Source organism: Macrotis lagotis, chromosome X (assembly GCF_037893015.1).
Source record: "Macrotis lagotis isolate mMagLag1 chromosome X, bilby.v1.9.chrom.fasta, whole genome shotgun sequence".
In the NCBI taxonomy this organism is placed as follows: domain Eukaryota; kingdom Metazoa; phylum Chordata; class Mammalia; order Peramelemorphia; family Peramelidae; genus Macrotis; species Macrotis lagotis.
The window spans coordinates 453,323,320-453,337,502 of NC_133666.1; the positions used below are offsets into that span (position 1 = coordinate 453,323,320).

The 14,183-nt window shown below is 37.1% G+C and overlaps 1 protein-coding gene across 8 annotated transcripts in view; it reads left to right on the forward strand.

Annotated features, from left to right (window-relative positions):
* TMEM241 (transmembrane protein 241) overlaps positions 1-14,183 on the forward strand; it is a 178,036-nt gene that overhangs the window by 112,461 nt on the left and 51,392 nt on the right. Inside the window, exon 14 of one of the 8 annotated variants that reach the window (XM_074203558.1) lies at positions 5,731-5,832. The exons of 6 other annotated variants lie outside the window; for them this stretch is intronic. In XM_074203558.1, the coding sequence (XP_074059659.1) occupies positions 5,731-5,790 (60 nt within the window). In that variant the 3' untranslated portion in view covers positions 5,791-5,832. Of the gene's footprint in view, positions 1-5,730; positions 5,833-14,183 lie in introns of those variants that run through there. One more of the 8 variants, XM_074203559.1, reaches the window with a different exon arrangement.

Below are 14,183 nucleotides of genomic sequence, written 5' to 3' on the forward strand. Positions count from 1 at the left end.
CAACACAGAGATGGTGGTGAAAATCTTCTACATGTTTCTTCATGTACTAGAGTTATTTGCTATAAAATAAGGCCCATGAAATTTCAACTGCTCTTGGATAGGTAGTGCTAATATAATAAAAATAACAATTCTACCAAAACTAAACTATCTGTTTAGTGCCCTACTAATCAAAATTCCAAAAAATTACTTTAATGAGTTATAAAAAATTGTAAGTAAATTCATATGGAGAAATAAAAAGTCGAGAATTGCAAGGAGCTTAATGAAAAAAAGTGCAAAAGAAGGTGGCTTAGCCCTACCCTATCTAAAATTATATTATGAAGCATCAGTCATCAAAACTGTTTGGTATTGGCTAAGAAATAGAGTGGTGGACCAGTGGAATAGACTAGGTGTAAAAGCAGGAGATGATTATAGTAATCTGCTGTTTGATAAACCCAAAGAGTCCAGCCATTGGGATAAAAACTCCCTCTTTGATAAAAACTGCTGGGATATATGAATCAAGGTACAACATGGAAACAAAGTAAAGACTGACAGATTGCTTTCCATGGGGGGGGGGGGTGGGGGAGGGATGTAAGATTGGAGGGAAAATTGTAAAACTCAAATAATATCTTTTAAAAAAATTAATTAAAAAATAAAATAAAATAAGGCCCATGCTGAGTAGGGGCCTGATAAAGGAATATATGTTTATATCTTGAATTCTAGCATGACTCAATAGGTTGTTAATGACCTGAGAACAGATGGATTTTTTTCAAACAGTAAATTTCCAAATATCATCTAAGTTGCTGAGGAGGTGGGTGTTATCTATGTTATCACACAAAGTACTCACATTGATTAATCTTCAGTTAGTCTTTGAGTGCCTGAAATTTTAGTGGGGAGCATGGGGAGGCATGTGAAATCCAAGAATTGGGGCAAAAATGGTAGCTAATGGTAATGTATTGGAGGCAAAATTTCAAGGGAACTTTGGAAACCAAATTGCAAAACATTCCAGAAAGGCAGCTCTTCCTTCCTTTAGAAGAATGGTAGTTGTGTTTCCTGCCAATTGTTTCTCTTGAAGTGTGCCTTTTGTTTCATCCAATCTTCTTCATGTTTCAAAGTTTCCTTGAATGTCTATCTTTTGTTTTGCTTATCCTATTACATTAATTTCTCATCCTCTTTGGTTGACTGAAGTATTTTGTTTTTTTAAGTTAAACCATCTGAACCTGTTATATAATATACCTTATATTAAAAAAGTGTACTTTTTCAAAAAATCTAATTATGGATGTTTCCTGACAAAGTCATTCTTCTTTTTCATTCTCTGAATGGTTTCATAGTAATGAGGATGTTTTTTTCATGGAAAATTAAAACCTCAAAGAAGCATAATTTTCCTTACATATTAATTTTCTTTTAGCATAACAATAAGAGCATGTCAATTATTTTTCCCATTACATCATTGGTGAAACAGCAGACAAATGAGGGGGGAGCTGGAGAGATTTTTCTTTTATAGTTGAATCAGTATGGAAACAGGTCAACTAACAGAGAAGTTAGTTATTTGGGAATTGTTTGTTTATGAACAAGGTTTTCCCAGAGGATATGTAAAAAAAGAAATAAATTTGGGGGTTGTTTTAGAATTATGTCAAACATCCATTTCCTAATAAATGTTTGTTGAGTTGAATTAAAGTCAAAGTATTAGAGGAGCAAATGTTATTGATGGAAATTTTTCTATTTTTGGAAAGCTTATTATTCTTTTTTTGTATTGGATTATATACTCTTTTTGGTGCTATTTTTAGTGTCATTGAATATCCCACAAAGTATGTTAACTATCCCATGTTTCACAACTTTGGAACTCAAGCAAATTTCGTTTGACTTATTTACTGAAGAAATAACCCAAATTTGAAGTTCATAATTCTTATTTACTTTGTTGATTTGGATTTTTTCCCAAGATTTTCTGATCACAAGGTTAATAGATGCTGGCAGTGTTCTAGACCATTTTGAATCATGAAATTAATATAGGAAAAAACTTACAAAGAATTCTATTACCCTGGAGACCTCCACTGTGGAGTGAATGAATGTGTGTTTAAGGTCACAGAAATTACTTTCTATAACATTTTAGGATAATTTAGTAAAACTTTTTCTTTTAGTGTTCATTCCCTCTTCTCCCCCCCAGGTAGTTAATAAGTGTAAGTATTACTATTCTCATTTTTTTTTATAAATGAGGAAGTTGAGCCTCAAAAAGGTTGTAATTTGTGGTCATTATATTATGTTGGTGGTTTGACCTAGGAGTCAAACTTGATTTTCATAGTTCCCAGTGCTTTTCTTATTGTATGCAACTGCTTTGTGAAAAATATCATCCCCTTGAAGGAATATGGATATTTGTGTGTAATTTATGTTATATTCCTAGGTCCCACAGGTAGTAAAAGGCAGAGCTGGAATTCAAACTCACATCCTTTGACTTCTAATCCATTTTTCTTTTCACTGTACCACATTTCCTCCTATATGGGTGTCCATTGAGGAAACTGGTAATATTTTAACTTGGAGAATGATAGGGGTTTGGGGAAGGGGAAGGGCTATCCCAGCTGTCTACAATTATATAAAAGTCTGTCATGTGAACTTGGAATAAACAAGTTCTGTTTATCACAAGAGGGCAGAATGTAGAGTAATGGACAAAAGTTAAAAAAGAGAAAACTTTAGATTTAAGTCAACAGAATAACTGTCTACCAGTGACAATTCTTCCAAAGTATATTAGCCTGGAAAGGTGATGGGTTCTTTTTCATTACAGATCTTCAAGGATAGCCTAGATGATCACTTCTGTGTGTTTTTCTGGGATGCTTTCCTAGGGAATGGGTTGAACTAAAGACTATATCAGGATTGATTGCTGATCCCTTCCAATTCTGTGATTCTGGGCAGTTGGTGGCTTAGTGGATAGAGAACTCTGAACTTGCAGTCAAGAAGACCTAAGAGGGAAAACATTTACTAACTATGTATCCCTGGACAAGTCACTTAACCTCTCTCTGCTTCAGTTTACTCTACTCTGAGATGTAAATAATAAAAACACCTACCTTGAAGAGCTGTTGTGAGGATACAATGAGATTATTTCCTAAAAATGCTTATTACATTGTAGGACCATTATAGTTGTTTACTTTCTTCCATTTACCGCCCTGCCAGAGTGTTTGTCTTTTGGTTTGAGGGATGTTTGATTTATATTGATAAAAATATTCCTTCTATGTAAAAATTCTTTCATTGGATCCCAGATTTAGAGCTGGAAGGGACCTTAGAGGTTATCTCATCCAACCTCTCATTTTATAGACAAGGAAACTGAAGCCAAGAGACATGAAACATCTTGCCAAAGGCCACATATCTCCCAAGTAGTAGTAGCACCAGGATTTGAACTGGGGTTCTCAAGCTCCAAAGTCAACATTCTTTTTCCTCTACCAGTAGGTCTTCCTGTTATTTATTTTCCCTTTGAACTTAGTAAAGTACTAGTACTAAAGTACTAGGCCTTCTTCTTAGGATACTAGAAAACTCACCTGGGGCAGTTTACTCAGCTAAATGAAAAAATAATTAGTAAAACTTGTGTTATGTCATATGTCATTAGTAAAACTAAATGAAAAAATAATTAGTAAAACTTGTGTTATGTCATATCAGTAATTTTATCAGCTAATCAATAAACATTTACTGAGCACATGTGTCAGATATCACAATGCAAACTAAATAATCTCTGCCCACAAGGAGTTTATATTCTGTTAAGCGAAATCACATGTACACCTATAAGTTTAATGCATGTATGTGTGTTTATGTATATAAAGTCATTTTTATGGAAGGGCAGTAACTGCTGAGGGAATCAGAAAAGACCTCAGAGAAGAAGTAGCACTTGAACTGACATTGATGGGAGCTGGGAATCTTAAAAGTGGAGGCAAAGCGATTTCCCAAGCATGGGATTCCATGTCCATGAAGGTACTAAGATGAGTAATACTATTCTTTAAAATCTTTTCTTAATTTTATATTCTTTATGATCCAGAGCATTACTATCAGTCTTTAATGTGAGGAATGACATGAGGGTCAATTTGGCTTGATCATAAGATGTGGAAAAAGAGAATAAAGTATAAGACTGGAAAGGTAGATTGGATCCACATTGTGAAAAGCTTAATATGCCAGTTAGAGAATTTTGTATTTTATCCTATAGGCAAAAGGGAGACATTGGAGCTTTTAATCATCCTTGGATTGGGCTTCAGGAAAAATCACTTAACAGTGGCAAGATCAATTATAGAGAGACGAAACTGGAGGCAGGGAGACCACTCATGAGGTCCCTACAATAGTGTAGGGGAGAGGTGACAAGGATCTGAATTAGGGAAGCCTATATATGAATACATAGAAGTTGGAGTTGGAACACATGTTGTGGAGATAGAGTTGATAAGACTGATGCTGATTCCATTCCAACTGAGATTTATAAGGTGGGGGGAGAATGTAATTCCTCATCCAAAAATTGACTGAAATTTCGAGGTTATCTGGCATAAAGAGGTTATCCCCAAGGATGCCATCTCTATAAAGGTAAAGGGAATGGAGTGTCCTGTGACATCACAGGGGTATTTCTCTTTTCGTTATTGCTGGAAAGACTCTTGCCAGAATCCTTCTCAATCAACTGATCCTTCACCTAGAAGATGTTCACCTTCCTGGGAGCCAGTGTGGCTTCAGAAAGGGTTGAGAAACAGTCAATATGGTGTTTGCTGTCCAGGAAAAATTCCAGGAACAGAATAGAGGTCTGTATACAATATTTGTAGATCTGTTCATGGCCTTTGATATCATCAGTCATGAGGGTTTACAGAACATTATGTCAAAATTTGGTCACCTACAGAATTTCATCAGCATTGTATGTCAATTTCATGATTGGTATGCTTGCCTGGGTTCTAGATGGTGGACAATGCTCTTGAGATTTTCCAGTCACCAATGCAGTGAAACAAAGATGTGTCCTTACTCCCATACTTTTTAGCATGATGTTTTGAGCCATGTTATCAAATGCCTTCACTGAGGATGAATATAGCCTCAGGGTCAGCTACAGTACTGATGGTACATTCTTCAACTTGAAAAAGCTACAAGCCAAAGACCAAAATGGATTGTTTTGGGTTTTGTTTTTTTTTTGCAAAGCAATGGGGTTAAGTGGCTTGCCCAAGACCACATAGCTAGGTGATTATTAAGTGTCTGAGACCAGATTTGAACCCAGGTACTCCTGACTCCAGGGCTGGTGTTTTATCCACTGTGCCACCTAGCCACCCCCACCAATGGAGGGAGTGTTGGTACATGATCTTCTGTTTTCAAATGATTGTACCCTCAATGCATACTCTGAAACTGAGATGTAACAAAGTATGAATCAATTCTCTTCTGCTTGTGCTAATTTTGGTCTATTAACACCAAGAAAATACAAGTTCTCTATTAACCAGCACCATACCATCCATATATAGAACCATCTAATACAGCAAATGGAGGAATTTTGAGTGCTGTGGTCAACTTCACTTACCTTGGCAGTGTCCTTTCCAGGGAGGTATATATTGACAATGAGGTTGACACACAAATTGCCAGAGCAGGCTCAGTATTTGGGAGCTCTGAAAGTAAGTGTGGAAGAGAAGAGGTATTAGACTGACTACCAAACTGAAGATCTACAGAGCCATTGTGCTGACCTCATTGCTATATGCCTGTGAAACCTGGATAGTCTACCAGCTCCATGCCAGGAAACTGAATTGCTTCCATACAAATTGCTTTCAGGAATATTCTGAAGATCACCTGGCAGAAGATAACAGACAAAGAGGTCCTTTCTCAAGCTAAACTGCCTAACATTCCAACATTACTGCAGAGAGTGCAAGTATGGTAAGACTGGACACGTTGTTAGAATGCCAAATGTACACTTGCCAAAAAAACTATTTTATGGAGAACTCACACAGAGCAAATGCTCACAAGGGGGTAACAAGAAGCAATACTGAGACACCCTGGAGGTCTCTTTGAAGAACTTTAGAAATGATTGTACAGCATGGGAGACACTGGCACAGGACCACCCAATATGATTGGACCCTCATCAGTGAGGATGCTGCATTCTATGAGAATGGCAGAATTGAAGTAGCTCAAAGGATATGTGACATATATAAGCTTAGAGTATCTACCCAATTTGTTCACATGAACTGTTTGTGCCTGACCTGTGGTAGAGCATTACAAGCTTGTATTGGGCTGATCAGCCACAGTCAGACACACTGTAATTTGTTTCAAATATAGTGATGTCATTTTGATCTTCTTTGATAATGAAGGACAAGAATTAACCATTCACAGACTACAGGGGAGGACCCAGTACAGAGATATGAGATGGGATTTAAGGTAATCTGGCAATTGTGACAAAGAATGAGCAACAAGAGAAGTAGGAAGAGAACTAAGAGGGAGTAATGTCATGAAAACTGAGGGAGGAGTGAATATCTATATCTCTCTCTATCCCTCTATTAATCAAGTTATGTAGGAGGGAACTCTCTAATCCTTTACTTACTATTTTCTTATTCCTATCCTCCTCAACCCCCTCCCTACACACTCCTTCCATCTTCATAATAGGCAAACTTTCTATGACCTCTTTCTTTCATCCTCTCTCCAACAACCAGGCTTCCCTGAGATCTAAGTCCCCCACATTCTCCAGAAGGAGCTGCTGAATCTTCTCTCACATCTGAAGGCACAGCCATAATACCATTCCTTGTAGTCAACCATGACAGATACTGAGAAAGGGTCATCATATTTCACAATTAAGAGATCATTAGGGGCTGCTGGGTGGTATAGTGGATAGAGTAGCAGCCCTGGAGTCCAGGAGGACCTGAGTTCAAATCTCATCTCAGATACTTAATACTAGCTGTGTGACCTTGGGCAAGTCACTCAACCCCATTGCCTTGCAAAACATATAAAAAAAATAAAAAGAGGTCATAAGTATCTTAGGAGAGATTAGTTTTCATTTGGCCAGAAAGACCTGAGTGATAAGAGAGAAAATGAAGGGAATGAGCTTTCATGAGGAGTTTGGCTAGGGATTTTATTGAATGAATTTTTCACTTTTATTTGTTTACTTCTGTGTGGTCTTCTCCTACCCAGACTATCCCCCTCTGGGGCCTTGCTCGGTTCTCCTTATATTCCCATTAAGGAGAAAGAGAGGGGATAAAATCAGAGTAATTAATTCTCTTAGCAACCCAGACAGATCACAGTTATTTTCTTGTTTGTTTTCCTCATGGATGAAATTGATTGCAGAGGAAGCAATTTTTCCAAACCAAAGCTGAAATTTTGAAGAAAATATGGAATTAGAATTTAATTTCTGTGCTTTGAAATGGTAATTTGTCCCACCAATCTTACTTATTCCTATCTGTGTTGTGTGTGGCTGTGGTCCAGGTATGATATGCAGTTGAATGTATCCAACCATAGGTTTGTTTCTTCAGTAGCTCTACCTGGGCCAGATATTGCAGACAGTTAATTGGGCCCAAAATTAGAAGAAAAATTATTTGATTGCCGATGGGAGATTACACACTTCTTAAAGTGACAGTAACTTCTTCCTGAAACAAAGGCTTATCTTTTTTTATCAGTGTTTTTACTATGATGTCACATGGCTGAGAGTCCAAGGAATATATGCTACAATCTATGAAAGATTTTGATATAAGCTTCATTGTGGCTAGTGTCAAGAAAATTTGATGAAAGTACCTAACATATGGGTGGATCAAAAATAATTGGAAGGCCTGGGATGGATTGTGATCTCTCACACTCCAGAAAACATCCAAATCCATGAGATTACAGATTCAAAGAAATATTCACTGGAATGGATTGTGGCTATCCTTTCCCCTTCAAAATGTAGAAGCATAATTTTTTCAATTTAATATTTTAGTTTTTTTGCAATTACACATAAAAACAATTTTTAGCCTTCATTTTTTACAATTTTGAGTTTCCTATTCTCTTTCATTCTTCCCCTCCCATCTTTGAAGCAATTTGATACAGGTTATATACATGTGTAGTCAAAACATAATGTTTTTTTTTTCCTCATAGTCAAATGAGAATGATACAGACAATTTTCTCCCTGAACCTGGACTATACAATAGTCTTGTGTCTAATCTTCCTCCCTCAAATTTTCCCCCACTGTTGTCCATCCTCTGCTCAGCTGTCAAAGTTCTCTTTCAAAAGCACATGTCATCCTTCCCTATACCTACCCAATAAATTTGAGTGGTTCCCTATCGCCTCCAGGACCTGTCTCTTAGACCCCTTTATAACTTGACCCCTTCTAACCTTTCCAATATTCTTAAAATTTAGTCCCCTCCTCATCCTCAGTATCCAGAGACAGTCTCCTGGCTCTCCTTGACTACACTCTTCTTTCTGGTTCTGAGTGTTTTTACTGACTTTCCTCCCTGTATAGTCCCTTCCTCCTTCTCTTCTCCATCTCCTATCTTTCTTGGCCTCTTGTAATTCTCTATTCAAATACCATCTTCTTCAGGAAGCCTTTCCCAGCCCTTCTGAATCTTAGTGATTTCCTCTAGCAATCCAGAAAGACCACTTTACTTATTTGTTTTCCTTATATATAAAATGGATTGCAGAGGAAACTGCAATTTGAAGAAAAGATGAAATTAGATACCAATTTCTGTGCTCTTATCTTTTATATATTTTGTTTGAACATAGTAGCTTGCATATTGACTGTGAGTTCCTTGAGAGCAGGGACTATTATTAACTTTTTTTTTACCTTGAATCATATAGCACAGTTTAGCACATGATAGACCCCTTTTTGTTGTTCTGTCATGTCCAACTCTTCAGTTGACCATTTGAGTTTTTCTTGGCAGAGATACTAGAATTATTTGCCATTTCTTCTCCAGATCATCTTACAGATAAGGAAACTGAGGCAAATAGGGCTATGTGACTTGCCCAGGGTCACACAGCTAGTAAGTGTCTGAGACCATATTTTAATTGAGGAAGATGAGCTTTCCTGACTCGAGATCCAGTACTGTAGCCTCTGTACCACTTAGCTGCCTGTGTAGTAGACACTTAATAGTGTCTTCATTTGATACATAAAAGCAAACCTGAGAGGGTTATGAAGATGGTATTTATTCTAATTTTTCTTTCACCTCTATAGAGAAGGATTGGTAGAATGTTTGCTTAAGCGAATCAAAAGGAAAGATATTTTTCCCCCTAGGATTTTTTCCTAACCTGTAAGAATAAAAGAATGAATCAAAATGAATATCTCATATTTACTATGTGTTAAACTGTGTGTTAAGTAACTGGGTTACAAATACAAAAGTGAGTCTCTGCCCCCAAAGAGCTGTACATTCTTACATTCTTTGAAAGCATATTAAAAAAATAAAACATACATGTTTATTTCTATCTTTTGTTTTTGCAGTACTTCTGCCTGGGCAGGGGAATCACTGCTTGTTTACATCACCACTACTACCCTGACCCTCCCCCTACCTCTTCTGAGTAGGAACAGCTATAGAATAGACTAGTCCAGCATCCTCTAAGAGGCTACTTGGTGTCTGAGAATCACTCTTTATCTGCTACCCACTTGGGGCAGCTTGGGGTTGAGTGCCAGATCTGAAGTCAGGAAGACTCATCTTCCTGAGTTCAAATCTCACCTCAGACACTTACTTAACTGTGCGACTCTGGGAAAGTCACTTAATCTTATTTGCCTCAGTTTCCTCATCTGTAAAATAAGCTGAAGAAGGAAGTGGCAAACCACTCCAGTATCATTATCAAGAAAAACCCAAATAGGGTCATGAAGAGTTGGACATGACTGAGCAATAACACTACTACCTTTAAGGCTAATAATTTCTCACTGTTCCTTTCTCTCTGTCCCTATCCCTACATTAATCAGCCATGGTCTATATAGATGCAAATATCTCCAATTCTTACTTTCTCTTCTCTTATCCCCATCTTCCTCAACCCTCTCCTCCCCATACTTCCCACTTTCATAATGAGCAATCTTTCCTTCACCTGGGACCTTTCTCTCATCCTCTATCCAACAGCTAGGCCTGCCTGAGAGCTGACTCCCCTATCAAAAGGAATCCCTAGCCATCCTCTCCAGCAGTGTCAGAACCTTTTCTCACATCTCCTAACTCATTGGTTTGGAAGACAGAACTGTGATACTCATTACTTTTTGCTCCTCACTGCCACATTCAGATTTCCCACTTACTTCCATCCCTCAGCAACTACTTCTCTTTGGAAGTCTAACTCAATTAAAGTTTTCCCCCAGCCCTCAGATGAAAGTCCCTCCTTTCTCAGAGTTCAGCACCCCAGCTTACTCATCTTCTCCACCCTTCCCCTATAACTGTAGGACTTCTGGTCCTTTTCAGATGCCCTGCAATTAATTTTGCTTTTGAGTTAGGCAGCTGGGTGACATAATAGTCTATAGTTGACCTAAGTTCAAATCCTACCTCAGGCATTTCACACTGGGTGTGACCTTGGGTCAGTTACTTAAGTAAGGCCATCAGCTTCGATTTCCTCATCTGTAAAATGAAGATAATAATGACACCTACTACAAAGGGTTGTTTTGAGAATCAAAGGAAATAACATATGTGAAATGTTTTGTTAAACCTTAAGTATTATGTAAATAAAAGGTTAGTATTCTTAAAATCAGGGACAGGTAATGTTTAGCATAGAGCTTGGTACATATGAGTTGAGTCATTTCAGTTGTGTTCAACTCTTCATAACCCCTTTCTTGGCAAATATACTAGAATGGTTTGCCAATTCTTTCTCCAACTCATTTTACAGATGAGGAAACTGAGGAAGCAGGGTTAAGCGATTTGTCCAGGGTCATACAGCTAGGTCAGATGTGAACTTAGGTCCTCCTAAATCCATTCCCAATGTATTTCCAGTCTTATTGAACACATTTTCTTCCTTCCATCTGCAGTTCAATAGCACTCTCATAATACTCCATCTATTGTCTCAATGTCTATGAACTGGCTGCCCTTGATCCCCTAAAGGCACTTCTCCCTTATTTCTACCTCCTAGAATCCCAATTTTATTTTCCAGATAGAATTCAAGTAAAACCTTGAAACTTTTCCTAATTCATTTTCCCCTCCCCCAAATGCTAGTGACAAACTAAAAAAATCTAAAAATATCTGAGTTGCATTTCATCACTGCAACAATCAGGGACGATTTTAGGGTACCTGCGATGGAGAATACCATCTGTATCCAAAGAAAGAATTGTGGAGTTTAAACAAAGACCAAAGACCATTACTTTTAATTTAGAAAAAAAACTGTTATCTTATTATGTAATTTCGCTATCTCTTATATTTTATTTTTTCTTAAGGATATGATTTCTCTCTCATATTCAATTTTGATCAATATATAGCATGGAAACAATGTAAGACTATCAGACTGCTTTCTATGGGGGGGGGTGAGGGGAGGGAAGTGAGATGGGGGGAATTGCAAAATTCAAAAACAATAAAAAAAAGTCCAAGCCAATGTTCAGTATTCAATATCTGTTCTCATACCTCTTCAAAGAAGAGGGTGGAAATGGGGTTAAATCAAATATGCCTTCTATCTCTTCAACAGGGCAAAGGTTGATGTTTACAATTTCACAGCATTTAGTTGTGATTACTTTATTATTGTTCTTTTCATTTACATTGTATACATTGTACATATTGTTTTTCTGATTTTATTTACTTTGTATCGGTTCATATGATTCATTTTCTGTATTCATCATATTTATAGTTTCTTAAGACAGGAATGTAATATTCCATTACATTCATGCATCACGATTTTCTTAGTTGATTCACTAGCTGATAGGCATTTACTTTATATGCATGCAATGTTTTGCTACCACAAAATGTTCCTTGATAAATATTTTGATTTATATTGGGCTTTTCTCTTTGTCATGCTATCCTGAGGGTATTTGCTCAGCAGTGGAATATCTGGGCCAAAGAGTACAGACATTATAGTCAATTTATTTGCATAATTTCAAACTGCTTTCCAAAATGGATGGACCAATTCAGCTGTGTCAACAATATATTGCTCTTTTTTTCTATAACCATTTCAACACTGACCCTATCCATTTTTTCAAATCTTTTACAATCTTTGAGAAGAGATGAAAATTTGGAGTTGTTTTGATTTGTATTTCTTTTCTTTTTTATTAGTAATTTGGAACACTGCCACTTCCAGACTTCCTGTTTACTTCCATTACGTTTACATTCCATATGACTGCTAATAGTTTTCAATTCTTTTGAGAATCATTTGTTTATATCATTTGATCACTCAACTATCGAGAAATGGCTTTTGGTCTTATATGCAGTATTCTGCAATTTTGAAAAAGTTGTTAAATATTTTAGCTAAAAAACTTCAGCAAAGTACAAGAGATAAATTAAAGCCTCACAAAACATCAGCATTTCTGCTTATTCAGTAGGAAGAGATAGAAAGGCAAATTCCATTTAAAAAATAAGTCTTCCTTTATTTTAGTCCAAATCCCTCCCTCTCACTCCTCTCCACTCCCTATTTTCCCCACCCTGCTAGTTTCTACTGGGACTTAACTTTGCCAGGCACAAGTGGTACTTGAGGTTCAAAACATTATTTTCAGCTTTGCAAAACAGAGGGCTTTACTTAATCACTTTATCCAATGCCTTAAAATTTTTTTTCAGGCTGCTCTTCAAAAGCACCAGCAGTTGCTTCAAAAATCAGTCATCCTTAAGGGGTAAATTCATCTCTGACTTTCCACCCTTTTTAAGCCAAGGTTGGTCCTGGCTACAGCTGCACATGACCTCGTCCAAGGATCTGACCTTCATTTTTCTGAAAGCCAGTTCAGATCCATTTTGTCATATTTTCATGTAGATGAAATCGTTGGAATTGTACCTTCTAGATTCCAGTGACAGTAACAGAAAGGCAGCACAGTTCAGTGAAAAGAATGTGATTTGGAGGCAGAGAAACTGAGGTCAAATCCTGACTGCCGCATACTATCTGTTTAGTGACCTTGAGCAAGACACTTAACCACCCTGGGCATCAGTTCCCTTAACTATAAAATGAAAGGGTCTGCCCAGATGATCTGTAAGGACCCTATTCATCTCCAAATCTAGGATATTATGCTTCAAGGAAGATTTAGCAAAGCTGCTTATCTCGCTTATGTTGGTTTAAAAAAAAAATCACTGGTTTTTCCTTATGCTGGTAAAGTTTCAGGAAGCAGCATCTTTCAACTGAAATGGGTACTAAAACAGTGGTGGATCAGTGCCTTCTGGTACTAATCTCTGGTTAGGCAAAAAAAAGAGAAGAATATATTTGGGCAATTACCTTCAGTGTCAGCTCCAATGTGTTGTGTATTTTTGCCTTTTTTTCCCTATTATTATAGTTCTTCTGATATTTTTGCTTAGGAAAGTGAAGAGGGAATGAAATGGTTCCTTGATAGCCAAAAGACAGTAGCTATTTGAACTGCCAAATATCATAGCTTGTGAGACTTTCTAAATATTTGGTTTGATACCTAGATAAAGGAAGTGAATAGAAAGTTGTTTTTCCTCACCCTGTTGCAGTAGCTTAGTCCAGTTTCTTGCTGAAAAAGGTGTGGAAGGTGTCATTTGAAGGCCCCTAATTGTCATAGGTTGAGAAGGTAGGTAAGTTTTATGGAGATGAGTGGCATTTCATGATTTGGTTTCTGATGGGATAATTTTGCTTTACATTCTTACAATCATTTCCAAGCTTGATTTGCTTTTCTAGTAGTTCACTAGCCTTTCTTTCTTAAAGCAGAGGGGTTGACAATCTATCCAAATTGAGTTGTGCCATGTTGTTGATCTCTTCTCCTGGTGTTTATTGGTATAGAGGAAACTAGGTTTGTGGTGCTTGTCATACATGTATTTTTTAAAATTCAGTTTTAAATTATTTTTTAATCATCAAGGTTTTATTTTTTCTTCTTCCCACTTCTCCCTCATCCTACCAGTGGAAAAAGAAGGAAAAAAGAGAAAAACCCTGGTAACCAATATGTATTATCAAGTAAAACAAATTCTCTTATTGCCCATGTCCAAAATGTGTCTCCTTCTGCATATTTTGTTCGTCACTTTTTTTAAGTTTTTTTCAAGGCAGTGGGATTAAGTGGCTTGCCCAAGACCATACAGCTAGGTAATTATTGTCTGAGGTCAGATTTGAACTCAGGTACTCCTGACTTCAGGGCCGGTGCTATATCTACTGCAACACATAGCCGCCCCTTTTCATCACATTTTTGACAGAAATTAGGGAGCTTTCATCATTTTTGGTCCTCT